The sequence below is a fragment of the Myxine glutinosa genome, chromosome 2 (genome assembly GCF_964187855.1).
Source record: "Myxine glutinosa chromosome 2, kmMyxGlut1.1, whole genome shotgun sequence".
NCBI lineage: Eukaryota > Metazoa > Chordata > Myxini > Myxiniformes > Myxinidae > Myxine > Myxine glutinosa.
This window is the reverse complement of record NC_136262.1, coordinates 206818048-206837133: the sequence shown is the minus strand read 5'-3', so window position 1 is coordinate 206837133 and position 19086 is coordinate 206818048. Positions and strand designations below refer to the sequence as shown.

Sequence of the window (19086 nt, the reverse complement as noted above, 5' to 3'; positions counted from 1 at the left end):
CAGAGATATGTTTGAAAATGTTAGAGGAGGGGTTGAATGGAGGTGAGTTTAGAGATTGGAGAAAGTTAGAACTGTAAGAGATTGAAAATTTTGAATCGGAATGATTGAAAGCGATTTGAAGACAGCCTTTTGAAATATATGTACAGTATCCCTGGTGTACACCATATGTACAGTATCCCTGGTGTACACCAAATATATGTACACCACATCCCTGGTGTTGGGCTAGCGGTTAGGGTGCCGGCTTAGGCTCCTAGGATCCTGGGTTCGAATCCCGGTCGATCGCTGAATTAACGCCAGGGGGGTTGACTCAGCCTGTCATCCTTCCGAGGTCGGCAAATTGAGTACCAGTTCACTGGTAATTCCCTGCTTGTCGTAAAAGGCGACAAAAAGGGTTGGCGGCAGGAAGGGCATCCGGCCGTAAAACATTGCTTCAAAAAGGGGACCAAAAAAACAACAACAACCACGGTCCCCGAAAAAGGCCAACCCCCGCTTTGCGGGGAAAAAATGGCCTCTAAAGGTGTTTTTTTTTTCTTTTGAAAAGGAAGAAGAAGAAGAGTGAATTGTAGTGAAAGAGAGTATGCAACGAAGCAACACAGCAACAAAAAGTATGCAACTTGTTCATTCACTTGCTTGTTGCATCTGCCCGTTGCCCCCACTACCACCACCCGACTGTCAGCGTGTTGCCCTTTTTATCCTAGCTGTCACCTGGCTCTTCGCTGATCCTAAATCATGTATAAATACTGTACATATATTTATATCTAGTATATACAGAATGTTGGTTGCCATATTGCTGTTGTCCACTGTTATGTACACTACGAGCTCCAGCCTACATAAACAAGGGAGAAATAATCAAGTTGTTTTGATTAACTGTTCTTTAATTGTGGCTGAAAAAGTGCAGGATGACAGTGAAACGTTTTGGAACTAAGATTGGATTAAGGCTTTGAACGGCAATCAAATCCACAAAATTGAAGCAATAGGCTTACTATCTTAAATAGGGAAGTGGTTATTCATAATATAAAAGGAGCTTGGATTCGGTGTGCCTGCGTCCGTGCGTGCGTGCATACGTCTGTGTGTGTGTCCACGCATTAGCCGTCAACGATTGTCTAAAAGGGGATTTTATGTCAGTTCTGATCGCCATCTCTTTATCAATCAGATGCTAGGTAATCAGCAAACAATATGATATAGTTGAGTAAGGTGAGGATAGATGGAACAAGAAGAAAGAACCACTTTTAGATGCCATTTTCCCCCGCAGAGCAGGGGTTGGCCTTTTTTGGGCACCGTGGTCCTCCTTTTGAAGCAATGTTTTATGGCCGGATGCCCTTCCTGGTGCCAATCCTGTTAGTCGCCTCTTGCGACACACAGGGAATTACCAGTGAACTGGTACTCAATTTTCCGACCTCAGAAGGATGACAGGCTGAGTCACGAGTTCAGTGACTCTGTGGTGTTCACTGATAATGCCCCCTGGCGTTAATTCAGCAATCGACCGGGATTCAAACCCAGGATCCGAGGATCCCAAGCCGGCACCCTAACCGCTAAGCCAACACCAGGCAAAGATGAGGATCGATAGGCCAGTTGCAATTTACATTAAAACAAAAACACTTCTTCTTTCATGTTCTTTCTCACTTATAATAATGATGAGTCTCATTCAATCCCTTTTCACATATCGATTAAATCCAGAAAATTCTTCCTACATTCAATACTTTCTTTCTGAAAGTTGGGCTAGCGGCTAGGGTGCTGGCTTAGGATCCTAGGATCCTGGGTTCGAATCCCGGTCGATCGCTGAATTAACACCAGGGGGGTTGACTCAGCCTGTCATCCTTCCGAGGTCGGCAAATTGAGTACCAGTTCACTGGTAATTCCCTGTTTGTCGTTAAAGGCGGCAAAAAGGGTTGGCGGCAGGAAGGGCATCCGGCCGTAAAACATTGCTTCAAAAAGGGGACCAAAAAACAACAACAACCACGGTTCCCGAAAAAGGCCAACCCCCGCTTTGCGGGGAAAAATGGCCTCTAAAGGTGGTTATATATATATATTTTATATTCAATACTTTCTTTCAACATTCCCGTTTTACTCATCTAACAGTAATAGATCGCCCTATCAAACAGTATTTTTGATTATACACCACCTTTTAAAGCATCACAAAGCAGGTCGCTCGACTTGCAACACAGATGAGAAAAGGATATGAACAAAAATCAGCTGATACTTCAATAATAATTTATTCGCACGATTTTTAATGGTGAAAGTTAATTTTTATTCATTTTCTCTTAAAACCTGTCGGTCAAAACTCTATACCATCTATTTATTATGTAAGCAAAAATGGTAGAATTTCCCTTTTCCCCTCTGCACTGTATTGTCCATACGTGAGGGGTGGTGGACTGATGTGATACATGCGATAACAACTCATATTTCAGTGCAAACTTTTCAACAAATTCTCCTTGCTAACACACCCCCTTACCTTTCTCTCCAACCCCCTCCTCTGTCTCTTCCCCATTCTCTCTCTCCCACCTCCCCTTCCCCAATCCCCTCATCTCCCTCTCCTTCCCCTCTCCACACCTTCCTATTCCCCTCCCCTTTCCCTCTCCCCTGCCCCTTCCCTTCCCCTTCCTACTCCCCTCCACCCTCTCCCACCTCTTCAACCTTTCCCTTCCTCCCCCCTCCCCTCCTCTCACTCACCCTCTCTCTTAATATTCCCATCAGCAAAGCGACTCCACATTGCCTGGCAATGCCAGGTGCATTTGCTCGTATCTCATTAAAGTAGATAAAATGTCACACTTTCTCGAAAATCTTTATATTGTATCGGTTTGCATTAAGATTGTGCAAAGCCTTTTTTCCATATTGACTTCTACTTTTGTGTGTTACTTGTTTGTGCATAATAAGGTCGGTGTACTTAGGCTTCTGATATGACTATCGAAACATCCTGCATGTGAAAATAATTGGTTGTTTTCCCGTATTTCCTCAACAATGGTCTCAATCAAGATTACATTTGGAAGAAGGAATTTTTTTTACATGTTGATAAAGAAAACATCAAGTTTTGCTTCAATTTATTTCCTCAAAGGTTTCTTCTTATTCTTCTTTTTAAAGTTAATGTTGCATTTTGGATTTATTTTAGTTGTTTAATGTGAATAATGTGTTTTTGAACCTCTCGATAAAAAAGGGCCGACTGTTAACTATTTCGCCCAAATATTGAAATCCTAGTTACCTCCACCGCTCAAGGTGGGCCAAGGTTATGTTTTCACCACTGTCTCTCTGTCTGTGTGTATATCTGTGAGCATGATATCTCAGTATATATACATATGCACATATACATATGCATATACAGTATATATATATTTTTTCACAAAATGTTATGGATGGATTCAGACAATAGTTGGTGGATAGCAGTAGCGGACTGGGTCTTAAAACCGGCCCGGGCATCCTTCACCTAAGTCGGCCCATTATTCATTTATATGTTGCTTATCTGAGAAAATAGACGAAATGCTTGAAAAAAAAAAAAACTAAATAAAATCCATTAAAATTAAATTTATTTTCAGTAACACAAGCACAAGCAAACATCGTCACAAACGTTACGTTACGTAATTCAAACCGTGAACACATCGAATATTGGAGAGCCCATTGCCGTTTTCCTTGACAAATTTTTTTTCACCAGTTTTTTTATCCAGCCCAGCGGCCCATTTTTTACCCAGCGTCCCATCCCACCGGGCATTGCCCAATAGCCCATGGTGGACAGTACGGCTTTGTGACCAGGAATAATTGATTTGATTTTGGTGAAGATCCAGATCCTGATACTATAATTACTCCTGCCAGGGAGTATTGCATTCGATTGTGTGTGTGTGTGTGTGTGTGTGTGTGTGTGTGTGTGTGTGTGTTTGTTTGTGTGTGTACGCACGCGTATGTGTTCGTGTGTGTGTGTGTGTGTATGTACGCACGCGTATGTGTTCGTGTGTTTGTGAACAAGATATCTGGAAAAGTTCTGAACGGATCTGGATGAAAGTTGGTGGGATGATTCCTCTTGGGATAAGGAAGAATTGATTAGTTTTTGGCGAAGCTCAGGATATTATTCCGGATCCAGGAATTTTTTTGGGGAATTTGTTTTTTCTGTTTTCCTTTAAAAACCATTTTCTCTGCAATAATTGGACTGATTGAGCACAAATTTTCACCATAGGAGGGACTCGATCTGCAGAATATTGTAATGGTAATTATGACATCACAGGTCACGTGGTTCGGCCGCCATATTGTTTTGAGTGAAAAACACTAAAATCCAATTTTCTCCAAAACGCCTGAACAGATCGAGGCCAAACTTGGCAGGCAGAATCGCCTACCCATGACGAACAAAAAAGTCAGCGAGCATGACGTCATGCATCACATGGTTTCAGAGTTATGACGTTTTTAAGCACAAACCTTTAAAACCTAGCTCCCCCTCATTTGCGATCCAATCGAGGGAAAACTTCACAGATCTGTTCAGCATATCGGTCTACTAAAATTTCCTTTTGGAATTTGTGATAGGTCATGTGGTTTGGCAGATATCGTTAATTAAACGCAAATAATTAATAAAAACATTTATATCTCTTGAACCACGTCATTGATCGACGTGAAACTTCATACTGTAGTAGAAATCATGAAGCGTAACAAGTGTGCGAAATTTGAAGATGATTGGATGTACGGTCTGGAAGCTGGAAGCTGTTATTGCGTGAAGAAGAAGAAGAGTCGACTCTGGACGATTAATTATTTATCACATGTGCAGACTTGCAGACATCGTTTGACATCTCCCGGGTTAATTTGAACCTCAAATAAAATTATAATTCCAGATTTGTCAATGGCTGAGGTATATTAACAAACGAATAAAACAGATTTTGCAAAATTCCGACTTTTTTTTTTTAAAGATCGCATATTCTCCCAGGGTTGTGAGAGGCTGAAGAAGACGAAACCTCGCATGGGCTTCTCAGACCAAATATATAATTCTGGCTCTGCGATTTTCAGGTTTATTACTCCCGCCAGGGAGTAATGCATATGATCGTGTGTGTGTGTGTGTGTGTGTGTGTGTGTGTGTGTGTGTGTGTGTGTGTGTGTGTGTGTGTGTGTGTGTGTGTGTGTGTGTGTGTGTGTGTGTGTGTGTGTGTGTGTGCGTGCGTGCGTGCGTGTGTGTGTTCATGTGTTTGTGAACAAGATATCTGGAAAAGTTAGGAACGGATTTGGATGAAAGTTGGTCGGATGATTGCCCTTGGGATAAGGAAGAATTGATTAGTTTTTGGTGAAGCTCAGGATATTATTCCGGATCCAGGTTTTTTTGTGAATTTTTTGGGGATTTTTTTTTTCTGTTTTACTGCATTAAAGCTTTTATTCTTATTCTTTAAAAATGATGTTTTTCTCATCCAATTCCGAGATATATCAAAATTAATTCTCTGGCAGTTAGGGCCTACTTTCTTTTTCATTTATTGTTTTGGGGAGAGGGGATGTTAAACAAAACGTATTATTCCAACTTGACCCACGGCGAGAGTATGCGCTCTACTGAATGGCGTTCTAGTTTTTTAAGTGATTCTTCACAATTGAGAGATACGACCACCGAACGCTATATATAGCACGATTTCACAAAATGTTATGAATAAATCATTTTGAATATTGCTTTGTTTGTTTTGGGAATTATGGTGAAATTGTATTGAAACTAATGTTCATTTTAAATGGAGTTTATTGTACATTTGTGAACACGAATTTACAACAAATGTAACATTGTTTGCCCTCTCTGCAGATGCCACTATTTTTAGCAATGCCATCAGCATTGGATTGGTTTCTCTGTGACAAAGCTCAGATGACACTGCTTTGCCCTCCTTCCCTTCCCCCTCCCAGGGAAAATTCCACTTTGAATTGGACATCCCAATTCCACTTTGAACTTGAATTTTCCACAATCGAGTACAACAGATTTGGTAGCATTTCAAAATATATGGCTTTGGCAATGCAATACACATTGTTTGAGGATAAACAACAAGTCAGTCTCACTGCAGAAACAACAAGAAAATGTCAATCTGTGATGGTTGCAGTAGTCTGTTTGTAGAGCCTTATGCGACTCAATGTGAGCGAAGAGATGGAGATAGGTGGATTGGAGGAGAGACGAGTGGTCAAGCAGCCATTCTTATCCAGACCTGCAGAACAAGCACGTTAATGCATAAAGAAGAAATGTGCAGACCGATAGACAATCTTATTCAATATGGTGGCATTTTCCGCTCTAAAGGACCATTCGGGAGCCGGAAACCTGCAGACCCTGCTGTATGTAGAATGTGCTATTTTGCATGTTTAGGATGTGCTGGATAATGACCTTCGGATTGTGGACATGTGTTTTGCACACAGAGAAGCAAGTGAAGCATGCGGGAGTGCATTTTGTGGAGGACAACAAGGAGGAAATTGGGCATGAAGATCTACATGGCCATGTGCACTTTGACAATTCCCTGCATGACTCTGTGGTGACGGTGATGCAGGACAAGGATGGGAACTACCTGGTTAAGGTTGGTTCGGCTTTGATATTTTGTCCCCTGCAGTATTATTTCCTGGCTCATTGGAAGAATGCAAATAAATATAATTGTGTATAAATTACTTGGTACCCTGGAAAAATTGCCTAATTGTATAAATACAATCCTGGTATACCTGTCCATAAGCACTCACCCCTCCTCCTCACCTCCCCCTCATCCTTTCTAAATTTCATTCTCCTTGATTTCCACTTTTTCTTTTGAGGGGTGAGGGTGAAAGTGGTGTGAGCCCATTTATTACCTTTGCCATCGAAGGTGGCACCCTATTAGTTTTCACCCCCTATTAGTCTGTTTTTCTATCTGTGAGCAGGATGTCTCAAAAGGTTTTGATGGATTTGGACGAAACTTGGTGAACAGGTTGAGTGTGTGACAAGGACAAATTGTTTTGATTTTGATTAAGACCTGCGTCTGGAAACGTTAATTTTTCAGTGATTTTTCCAAATCGAGAGATAGGGCCAAAAACGATGTATAGCACAATATTGCTGCAGTTTTGGGAAACCGCTAAGAAGTAATGGCAACCACCATACAGGTCCCTTAGAATAGTTATTTCATAGCAGAACATTATCTTAGCCCCTTCCCCTTATTTTGGGTTAGTATGCATTGGGGAGTGAAAGACAGGACCTACACTCATAAGGGAAAACATCAAGTTTTGCTGGATAGATGTTTAGTTTTGAACCCAGGCAGATGCACCAAGAATGCATCCACAGTTATTGATTCAAAGTCTTGAAGGACAGAGGACAGACCAGAGATCATTTGGATATTCACCCGGTAAAAGTCCCTTTGAGAGGGCTTGTGGAGGGGACGTGGCACTCTACCAGTCAGGGCCTGAGGAACTTCGGGGGAGCTTGTCGGGGTGGAGTGACAAACTTTATTGTCCTCTCTCTTGGCCTTGGACTTTGTTGGCTGTGCACGTGGGCCATGACCGGACCCTCTCACAGGCCTCTGCACTTGATTCACTCTCTTGGCCAGTCTCTCCCTGCTCTCTGTTGGCTGCCGGACTCCCTCTCGGTGCATGTGTACATGACAGAAAGTCCTTGGATTTTGTTTGTTTTTTTGCACATGTTGATCGCTCTCGGTGCACGGGTTCATCAGACTGTCCTTCTCACTGCATGCGTGCATGACTTGGACTCTCCCTGCACGCGCCTTTGCCTACTCAAGTTCGTGCTGAGGATCGCCTTTGCCTGTTCGTATTCGTGCTGAGGATCGACTTTGCCTGCTTGTGTTCACACTGGGAATCACCTTTACCTTCTCGTGCTGGGGACTGCCATTTGCTGGCCAGGTGCTCGGTGGTGAGGTCGAGACAAAAGGCGTCCCAAGGAGAAGCATCTGGTAACATCGTGGCCATTTTGCTAACAGGATTCCAACGTTCGTTCCAGCTCCCCTCCCCCGTGAATGTGTGCTGGGTGCCCTTGTTGTGTTTGTTCGTAGTAATCATCATAAGGCGTAGATAAAGCTAAGTTTAATTCCTCTTGTCCTTTTTTCTTTCCTATTGATAAGTTGCACTGTAAATACCTGTAAATAAATCAAATCGTTAAACGTTTCCTTTCCCTCTGTCCATGAATGTCTTTTCTTCCATTGCTCCGCAATTGCTTGTACCCAGTGTAACGATCGGCCGTAACAAAATTTGCATTAGCCCGGCAGGTACCAACGGTTGCTCGGCCATCTAAATTTCCATCCAGGAACAAAAGAAAGTGGTACACCACCAGAGGGAAGGTACGTTCCCTGATTGAAACCGTCACGTGGTACAGGTAAGCGGAGTAAGACGATGGACCCTGCTATCATGCTATGGTCCAATTGGCGTTCGTAGTTGCTGGTTCGCAACTTGCCAAAGTACGAAGTCATTAGTGCACGGAAGCCTCAGGTCCGGTAAGTTCGGGAGGGAATGGAGGCTAACCCCTTCATAGTTGACCCGAACCCCGCGACCGTAACAATATTAAACTAGAACGGGCACTCGGTAGAGCGCATACCTTCGCCGCAGCTACTGTTCTGTACTTGGTAAAAATACGATTTTGACCTTTTCGTGACCTTGACCTTGACCTTTGACCCGATTGCTCCCAAAATCTAACCAAATGTGTCCCGTATAATAACCAATCATCCCACCAAATTTCATGCAATTCGGTTGAATACTTTTTGAGTTATGCGAATAACATACACACACACACACAGACATACAAATAAATACACAGCGATCAAAACATAACCTTCCGCTTTTGCGAAGGTAAAAACAATTATGGACGGAACCAGATTAAACTTGGTGGACCGATTGGGTGTGTGACAAGGAATAATTAATTTTATTTTGGTGAAGATTCAGTTCCTTATACAAGTATTTTTTATTTCTTTAAAGGATTCTTCATAATTTAGGTAGGGCCAAAATCAATATATAACACGATGTCTCAAAAAGGTATACATGGATTTGGATGAAACTTTGTGGACAAGTTGGGTTTTTGACAAGGACGAAGTGCTTAGATTTTGCTGAAGATCCGGATATGATCATTTTAAATATTTTTCAAGTGATAAGGATATGTAGTATTTAGAGATATGGCTGAAATCGATATGTTGTATGTGATACCGTAAAACGTTGTGCATGGGTTATTACTTAATTTTGTGCATGAGATGAGTTGGAAGAAGAATCTGCTTAGATTTTGGTACAGCTGTGGATGCAGATCCGGCCTATCATTGAGATACAAAACGTAGTGTTCAGCCTGGTAGAGGTATGTGCTCTACTGAGTGCCGTTCTATTTATGAATGCCCTGGGGTTGCTGATGCAGGTCATACTCTAATTGGAGAAATGTCTGTTTGTTCGTGTTTGTTTGATGTGTATGCATTCCTAGACAAGTATACAGTCAAGTGAAAAAGTAAATACACCCCATGTAAAGTTTTGACTTTTTCCACATATTTCAACATACTGCTATTTGATCTTCATTTCAACAATATTGATAGATAAAGGTGATGTAATATAACAAATATAATGAAACATTTACATTTTGTAGTCCATTGTATAATTTAAATAAACATAAATGCAAATTTTGCATATGGAAAAAGTAAGTACACCCCATGAAATGTTTTTAAAATCTTTTTAACATATATGTGGACATATCGATATTTGATCTTCATTTAAACAGTATGTATAGATAAAGGTGATCTAATTGAACAAAAAACAATGAAAAATTGACTTTGCAATAATTTATTCAACAACAAATTAAGATGTTTGAGGGGTTTATTGCATGCACAGCTCGTTTCAAATCCCCCCACAACATCTCAACGGGATTTAGATCCGGGCTTTGACTTGGTCATTCCAGAACCCTCCATTTCTTCCTTTTCAGCCATTCCATGGTGGATTTACTGGTATGTTTAGGGTAATTGTCATGTTGCAAGGTCCACCTTCGGTTGAGCTTCAACTTTCCGACAGATGGCCTCACATTATCCTCAAGCACCCTCTGGTACAATGAAGAATTCAAAGTGGATTCTATGATGGTGAGCTGCCCAGGCCCTGATGCAGCAAAGCTGCCCCAAACCATAATATTTCCACCACCATGCTTTACAGTTGGTATCAGGTTCTTGTGGTCAAATGCTGTCTTTGGTTTTTGCCAAACATGTCTTCTGGTACTGTGGCCAAATAGCTCTACCTTTGACTCTTCTATCCAGAGCACATTGTTCCAGAAGTGCTGGTCTTTGCCGAGGTGTTCATTGGCAAACTTTAGTCTTGCCCTGATGTTCTTTCTGGACAGCAAATGTTTCCTCCTGGCACACCTCCCATGTAGATCAAATTTGTGCAGCCTCTTTCTTATGGCAAACTCGTGCACTTTGACATCAACAGTGCCAAGAGCTACCTGTAGGTCCCATGATGACATCCTGGGGTTCTTCGAGACTTCTTTCAGCATCTTGCAGTCTGCTCTTGGGCTGAACTTGCTGGGGCGGCCTGTCCTGAACAAGTTGGCAGTTGTTTGGAATCTTCTCCCCTTGTAGATGATCTTCCGGACAGTTGAATGATTGATTTCAAATTGTTTGGAGATCTTTTTAAATCCCTTCCCAGACTCGTAGGCATCTATAACCTTCTTTCTGAAGGCCTCAGAGAGCTCTTTTGATCTAGACATGGTGACGCCGCACACTTCAACAACAAAAAGCAAACCAAACTGAATGTCTGAGGTTTAAATAAGACAGGTTCCTCCAAGATCTTCTCTAACGATGTTCTAATCAGTTGCACCTGAGCTGGTGCACCTGATTCTAATTTTAGGTATTTGAAGTAGTGATAAATGTAGGGGTGTACTTACTTTTTCCACATTCGAAATTTGCATTTATGTTTATTTAAATTATACAATGGACTACAAAATGTAAATGTTTCATGAAATTTGTTATATTATATCACCTTTATCTTTCAATATTGTTGAAATGAAGATCAAATAGCTGTATGTTGAAATATGTTGAAAAAGTCAAAACTTTACATGGGGTGTACTTACTTTTTCACGTGACTGTATATTGTGATGCAAAGATGAACTGATTAGATTTCAGCATCAAGAGGGCAAAGGTTCGAGTCTAAGTGCCGGCCCGCTTGAAATGAAACATCATTTCTTTTTCCTTTTATTTTCCCCTTGTTTGTATATGGGTCTGATCGGAGACGTGTCAATTAGGAATTACAGTTTTTACCTCGCCTTTCATTTTTGTCTCTTGCATTTATTTTCATTAAATCCTTTATTTTTGCATTTCATTCTTGTATTGTGGATTTTGCTGTCCCGTCTTTGTGTTTGTGGGTTCAGATTAACCTAGTGTCGGCCTTCCGCATTAGATAAGGCTTCAAGCTTTCCCGCACGTGCCAAAGACAATCCTGCCAAGGTTCGAAGTACACCTCAGAGTTAAAGCTCGTTTCGGTCATTCGTCCTCTTGGGATGTTAACCCCAGGGACGCGACAATACGTTATCTGAATTACAAGTACTAGGGCGTGCCCGTACTATATATATATCTAAAATTATATCCCCCCCCCCCTCTATTTACATGAAATGGTTTGGTCCATTCGCAAAGCCAAAGCGAACGGCTTGCGAGTATGGTAGAACCCCCCCCCCCTCTATTTACATGAAATGGTTTGGTCCATTCGCAAAGCCAAAGCGAACGGCTTGCGAGTACGGTGACCATACCTTGGGAACCACTTGTCCGATTAATTTCAAACCTTGAAAAGGCACATCCTCGGGTCCCCAGCAATATACCTGGCAAGTTTCAATTAGATCGGACCCGTGGTTGTCGAGAAACAGCGGTCACAGACAAACACACACACATACACACAGAGATTACTGGAATTATAGATAGATGTTGGTAAACATTGGACCAACAAACACAGTAGATAGGGATGTTGACATCATTTTCCAAAAGAGAAGTTGGGTAGGGGAGTTGGATCGTCCAAGGTGCACTGATAATTTAACCCGATGGGCACTGACGGAACATATTTACAAAAAGTGATACAAACAGAAAAACATCACAGAATGTGTGCTTGTTGAGAAAATTAATTTACCTGTCACATGACGGTGAGGAAAATAATTGGCCGAGAGGTTTTGCCGATCTACTGCAGCACAGTCCTTGAAAGTATCCCAGGGTGAGGTTTGCAAGGTTTTCCACATTCCTCATCTAGATTGTCATCCATGAAATAATGGATGTGAATGTGTGTTAGCACACTCAACCTTTTCTCTTGGCATGTGAGCCCTCTTAAAATTGTTCAGTGTGCTGAAAACACTTGTACTCCTTTCTCATTCACACAATACCAGAGGTGTTGTACTTACAAGCTTCAGAAAGGTGCTTATGTATTGGTAAACATCAGTATGGAAGTGTGTAATTGCCACAGCACAGGTATTTGAACATTGGTCTGGTGGCACCTCTTCGTTTTACTTTGCATATACATCCAGTTCCTCATCTACTAAATCGGCTCCACATCGGGATACCTCCGCACTATGTAAAACTTTTAATAATTATCTATGATGTCAATCATTAGTCTCGACTGTTTAAACTTGAATTTTACACACGTCTAGCTTTCACTCTCAGGTCAACTGAATTCAGATGATTTGATTGTCCCGCAATAAAATTGGATCATCAGTGTGCTTCTTGGCAATACAAGGACAAGACTCAACCAGAAAAGAATGTCAGTTCTCAGTCTGCGAGGTCATTTAAATTAGGCCAGCAAAAGCACATCCGAGTGCTAAACAGACAAATACTATTTTCTTTCTTATTTAATTGTAACTATGGACGGAGTCAACAAGACGTTGATTGAGGTATGCTAACCTTTTTTGAAGCAAGGCCTTTGCCCGCCACCTCCTCCCCTTCACCCTCCCCCAGACTCAGAGCCTCAAATCTTTTTTTTTTCTTTCTTTCTTTCTTTCACTCTCTCACTCATCCAGATTTTCTTGCATTCAGGTTGGATTTCTGAAGATTGGCCACAAGTATGAAATAACCGTCACGTTACCTACTGTACTGGACTGGCTGAATAGTGATACCTGCATGGCAACCAAAACCGAGTACCTACAGCTCAAAGGTATCAGGTCTTCTACTGAAGGTAAGTTTGTCCTCATTCAAACTTCATTTTCCTTTTCATTATTCAGGGGGAAGTGTCTCTTCATAAACTAGACCAGGTAGATTACTCCCACCGTAAGGTTTATTAGTGAGCCACCTGGGCTTTTATCAGCAATCTCATGGAGGCATGGCATTTATTCATTTTTTTTCCATAATTTTGGAATATGAATCCTGAAAACTGCTGCCCTCATTTGAAGTTGAACGCACAAAAAGCCTGTGGGATCATTATTCCTCTACCCCCATACATGTTGAATGATATAATTTTGTATTTATAACTACCTTAAACATGCTTGCAAACAAACTCAAAACAAACAGAAAAACTCAGCTCAATCGGTCGTAAGAGTACTGTTTTAAACATTTTGAGTGGAATATCGTATTTGGTGTTTAATTTGACATTTAATTATATATCACCACTAATGGTAAAGTGAGGACATTAAGATAAAGTGCTTTGCCAATACTCTAAGCTGTAGGATATTGCATGGAAAGGCCAGGAATGTGCTCATAAGGATAATTGGGACTTTTTTAATTGCTCGGCTAAATGGGTCAATAACTTCCAGGTTGTTGTTAAAGTTCATGGGTGAGTCTGGCATTTCACTCAGGCAAACTGGCAGGGATGCAAGCAGCCATTGCACTTCAGGACTGGGCTCCTATATCTACCGCCCCGATATTAACTCAGCCTGGGAATTCTTCCACAGAAACCTGCTCTCCGTTATGCACAGGTTCACCCCATCTCATCTTCAGTTTTCATACCCTTCCTCCTGCCCTTGGTACACTCACTAAATCCTGTAATGAGGCAGTTACCTTGAAACAACTTGTCTTCTCTTCCTGGAAGGCAAATCCAATAGAAGGCAATCTCAGGTCATTCCACAAAGTATGCAACAAGTATGTGTCCACTTTTAGGAGAGCCAGAAAACAACATCTTTCAAATTCAATATTGAACTTTCAAACTCGTCTCCGTCCTCTAAAACCTGGTGGCGCTTTGGTAAGTCTGCCTCTGGAGTATGCTCCACTTCCATTCCTTTCCTCACTTCAAATGGCACCACAGCCGACTGCACTTGTGAGAAGGCTGAATGCCTCAATTCCGTGTTTGCTTCCAAACTTGGCCCCAACCCCGTGTTTTCTGTCCACCCTAACCAGCTGCACCCAATTGCTTCTGGAATCTGTCTTTTTCACCTGCGAAGGTGGATACGTTTCTGTTAAGGGCCTATCTCATTGGCGGAGACGTCGCCGCGACTGCCGCGACTGATCAGTTGCGGCAACTCGGGCAACTCGGGAGACCAAAAAATGGCTTGTGCTCTCACCAAGGCGACGCCAGGGCGACGTCTACGCCAGGGCGATGATATTCATCACGACTCCTTTCGCTACATTTTTTACATTTTTTTGCATGTATTTATTTTAATGCAATTAAATATAAATTCAATGCAATTTAAATATACACTCACATGTAGGTAGGGGCTTCTTGATCTCCTCGAAGATGTTCTGCATATCAACAAGGAAGGTTCAACCGCTGCTTTCTTGTATTGGTTATCTTTGTATCTTGCATACGATTTATCGTAAAATTCCGGATGATCCTCCCAGAAGTCAGCCATTGCCTCTTGATGCCCCTCTTTCCAATCATATTGCTTTCTAGTCGGATCGCCGCTGGAACCATGTTCCTCATCTTCTCTAGCATCAACTGCTGCCTCAGCATCCACAAACTGCGCTGAAGCTGCTACAACTGCTTCATCCTCCTCCTTCTTGCCCTTCTGGCCTGCACTGCCCTTGGGTGGCATGGTGGAAGGACAGTACTACTCTGGAGTTGGAGCTGTCCCCTGGCAAGACAAGATGGTGGGGCCTCTTCCAAGGCAGTACAAGGAGCAGCAGCAGTAGCAGGAACAAGTACCAAATGATGAAGACCTTGACCGGATCCTGTACCTGACTTGGACCAGGAGTGAAGGCGTCTCGATGATGCCAGCACGCGCTCAGTCACGTGGTCTCTAGAGTGGGTCAAAGCAGCGTCGCGGAGACGTCGCCGCATCGTCGCCGCATCGTCGCCGCAACGTCACCGCAACATCTCCGCAACGTCTCCTCAGTCTCCTTGGTCTCTAGCAGGTCGTGGAGACGTCGCGGAGACGTCTCCCCAGTCGCGGACAAAATTAGTCTCCGCAACGTCCAAAAAAATCGAACATGTTTGAATTTCCCACGACTTCCCGGAGACCCGGCTAGTCTCCAGGAGACGTCGCGGAGACGTCTCCGCAACCAGCGGAGACTCGAGTCGCCACCAGGTCGCCACCTAGTCTCCAGGCCAATGAGATGGGCCCTTTAATCCTCACCTCTGATCCGGCAACTAGACCAGACCTGTAACTCTGAAAAACCTGCTCTTCTGCTCTTGCACATCCCCTCTCTGCCCTTTGCACTCTATAAATTGCCATAGGTCATATTACATCTGCTTGAAAGTCAGCCAACATCACATTATTGCAAAAAGGTGCAAAAACGGATCCCCTTCACTACAGTCCAATTAATTACTTCCAATCATCAGCAAGGTCATAAATCCATCATTGCAGTTGGCATAACGTCAGTCCTTTTTCCAACAGCCTCATCTCAGAAGTTGGATTCAGACATTGTCACTCCACCTTGAACATGCTGCTTCTACTCACCCAACAATGGATGAGACCTGATCAATTTCAGCCATGTGATCAGCGCCATTTCTCCTAATATATCTCGAGCTTTCGATACTGTCTGACATCCCACCTTGCTCTCCAAACTGTCTGCCTATGGTATGCAAGGCCAACTCCACACATGGCTTACTGACTTCCTCTCCACTTACAAGGCTATCATCCGCAGCTTGATGGATTTCTGCTACCCCCTCTGGGCTGACGCCCCTCTTCATACCTTGCTCAACTTGATGCTTTGGATACTGAGGCTCTCAACATCATGGGAATCTCTCAAGATGAAGCCGAGTCTAGGGGCCGAACACTACAGGGAAGTCGTTGATCTCTCTGGCTTCTTCCGACTTTTTTCTAGTCTTGCACCCTCTGCTCTCTTCATACTTTTATCCCACCCCCCTCCCTTCCCACATACCCCACACATCCAGGTATCTACAGGGGCACACGTGGTCCACCAGTTAACTTCTCAGTAAAACTACTGAAATTCAGAATCACTCCTCACCTCCACTCATTTTTTTCCTCCTTTGTCTCACCTGTGGACCCAACTTGCACATTCTCTTCAATGTTCCCCACATCCCTTGTTGTTCATCTGTTGGCATTTTCCCACTTCACTTTCTGCTGTTCCTTTTGTTCTGTTGCATCCTGATCCATTCTGTTTTCCAGCCACGACCCTTGACTCTGTAGTCTGTTTGCAAAAAAGAGGTCCAACCCATGATGCCACATTACTAGAACATGAGAAAACAGTTCCCCATATTGGAGTACGGAGTCAATGTAGTCCGTTATACTACCTTGAATAGGAGTACAATGAATCGTTATATGCATATTGGAGTGAATGAATGAATGAATGATCGTTTTAAGGCCATTTTCCCCGCTAGAGCGGGGGTTAGCCTTGCGGGCCCCATGACAATCATGGTTCCCTGTTTGAGGCAATGTTTTTATGGCCGGATGCCCTTCCTGACGCCAACCCTTGGTCACGCTCTTGCAATGCGCAGGGATACGGTGTACCTATTCTAAACCAGGGTACACACCGGGATCATTCATCTCAGTAAGCTGGTACTCAATTTGCCGACCTCGGAAGGATGACAGGCTGAGTCAACCCCCCTGGCGTTAATTCAGCGATCGACCGGGATTCGAACCCAGGATCCTAGGATCCCAAGCCGGCACCCTGACCGCTAAGCCAACACCAGGCATTTGGAGTACAAAATAGTATATGTGAGATTGAATGTAAATCATGTGATCTCTGAAGTGAGAAGTAAAGAGGCTGCCCCAACATTTTTGCAATGATACTAAACATTTATTTGTCTTCAAATTTTTTTTATTTTTAATTAACTGTAATAGTAATAATAATAATTCATTTGACTCTGCTGTAATAGATCTGTAATAGAATAACTGTAATAGATCTGCAAAATTATTTGAAAAATATGCTGCAAGAATTATAAAGCAGTGTTCTTAACATTAACATTTATCATTAACAACTTTCTGAGTGAACCCATTTACCTCAGGCTTGGCTTGTAAAGGTCAATATTGACACATTCAGGGTCCAGGGCCCAGGCAGTACAGGGAGTACATGCACAGAGCAAGGTACGAGGCAATATACAAATAGGTAAGGGGGAGGGGCGGGGATGTAAAGAGGGAATTCAGTGAAGGGATAGAAGAGTTGGGTTGCAAGCATTAGATGCAATGTACCATCTAATGATAATATATATATATATATATATATATACGTGTGTATATATATATATATATATATATATATATATATATATATATATATATACATATATATACATATACATATACATATACATATACATACATACAGTCACGTGAAAAAGCAAGTACACCCCATGTAAAGTTTTGACTTTTTCAACATATTTCAACATACAGCTATTTGATCTTCATTTCAACAATATTGACAGATAGAGGTGATATAATATAACAAATATCATGAAACATTTACATTTTGTTGCCCATTGTATCTATCTATAATTCCAGCAATCTCTGTGTGTATGTCTGTGTGTCTGTGTGTCTGTGTGTCTGTGTGTCTGTGTGTTTGTCTGTGACCGCTGTTTCTCGACAACCACGGGTCCGATATACTTGAAACTTGCCAGGTATATTGCTGGGGACCCGAGGATGTGCCTTTTCAAGGTTTCATATTAATCGGACAATTACTGACCGAGCTATGTCCAAAAAACGCTTCAACCAATCAGAGAGCAGCGAGCTATCACGTGTGCCGAACGTGGCGATCAGACTCTGCCTCGGACGGCACATTTGACAGCGTATTCATTTATTTCACGTTGGAAAACTATGTTGCCGTTAAACTATGTTTTAAAACGAATTCAAACTGCGATTAAATTAAAACGATTCATCCTAACTGCGATTTGCGAACTTCCGGACAGTGACGACTTATCTTCCGGCAGCCAATCACAGAACGCTCTGTTGCGTAGGCGTGGCCGATGTGAGACGAGCGGAGCTGAGCGCGTTACGAGCTGACCGCCATTACGGTACGTAATTCGATTTCTTATGCGCATTATTTCTCCCAATTCAGTCAGAGCGAAGGGCGGAAGCGAAGAGCGTTGGTTTTTTTGTTTACGGGCGTACGGGCGGGGTAGAGCGTACGGGTAGCGTTTTTTTTTTTTTTTGGCCACGGAACGGGCACCCACGTACGGCCAATGCCCTATGTTGGCGTTAAACTATGTTTTACAACTAATAAAAACGAATTTGCGATTCATTCGCTTTCCTGCGCGTTTGTGTACGCGATGGCGATTTCTTTACCAAACTCCGGAAGCCGTTCGCTTTGGACCGAACCATTGCATGTAAATAGAGGGGGGGGATTGTCACCACTCGCAAGCCGTTCGCTTTGGACCAAACCATTTCATGTAAATAGAGGGGGGGGATATAATTTTAGATATATATATATAGTACGGGCATGCCCTAGTAATTTAAATAAACATAAATGCAAATTTCGCATGTGGAAAAAGTAAGTACACCCCTACATTTATCACTACTTCAAATACCTAAAATTAGAATCAGGTGCACCAGCTCAGGTGCAAATGATTAGAACATTGTTAGAGAGGATCTTGGAGGAACCTGTCTTATTTAAACCTCAGACATTTAGTTTGGTTTGCTCTTTGTTGTTGAAGTGTGCGGTGTCACCATGCCGAGATCAAAAGAGCTCTCTGATGCCTTCAGAAAGAAGGTTATAGATGCCTACAAGTTTGGGAAGGGGTTTAAAAAGATCTCCAAACAATTTGAAATCAATCATTCGACTGTCCGGAAGATCATCTGCAAGTGGAGAAGATTCCAAACAACTGCCAACTTGTTCAGGCCAGGCCGCCCCAGCAAGTTCAGCCCGAGAGCAGACCGCACGATGCTGAAAG

The 19086-nt window shown here is 42.5% G+C and overlaps 1 protein-coding gene across 2 annotated transcripts in view; it reads left to right on the top strand.

The window, feature by feature from the left end:
• Nucleotides 1-19086, top strand: part of ADISSP (adipose secreted signaling protein) — a 123968-nt gene that overhangs the window by 37436 nt on the left and 67446 nt on the right. For both annotated transcript variants that reach the window (XM_068106423.2, XM_068106424.2), the window contains exons 3-4: nt 6337-6491; nt 12906-13044. In XM_068106423.2, the coding sequence (XP_067962524.1) occupies nt 6337-6491; nt 12906-13044 (294 nt within the window). The remainder of the gene's footprint in view (nt 1-6336; nt 6492-12905; nt 13045-19086) is intronic.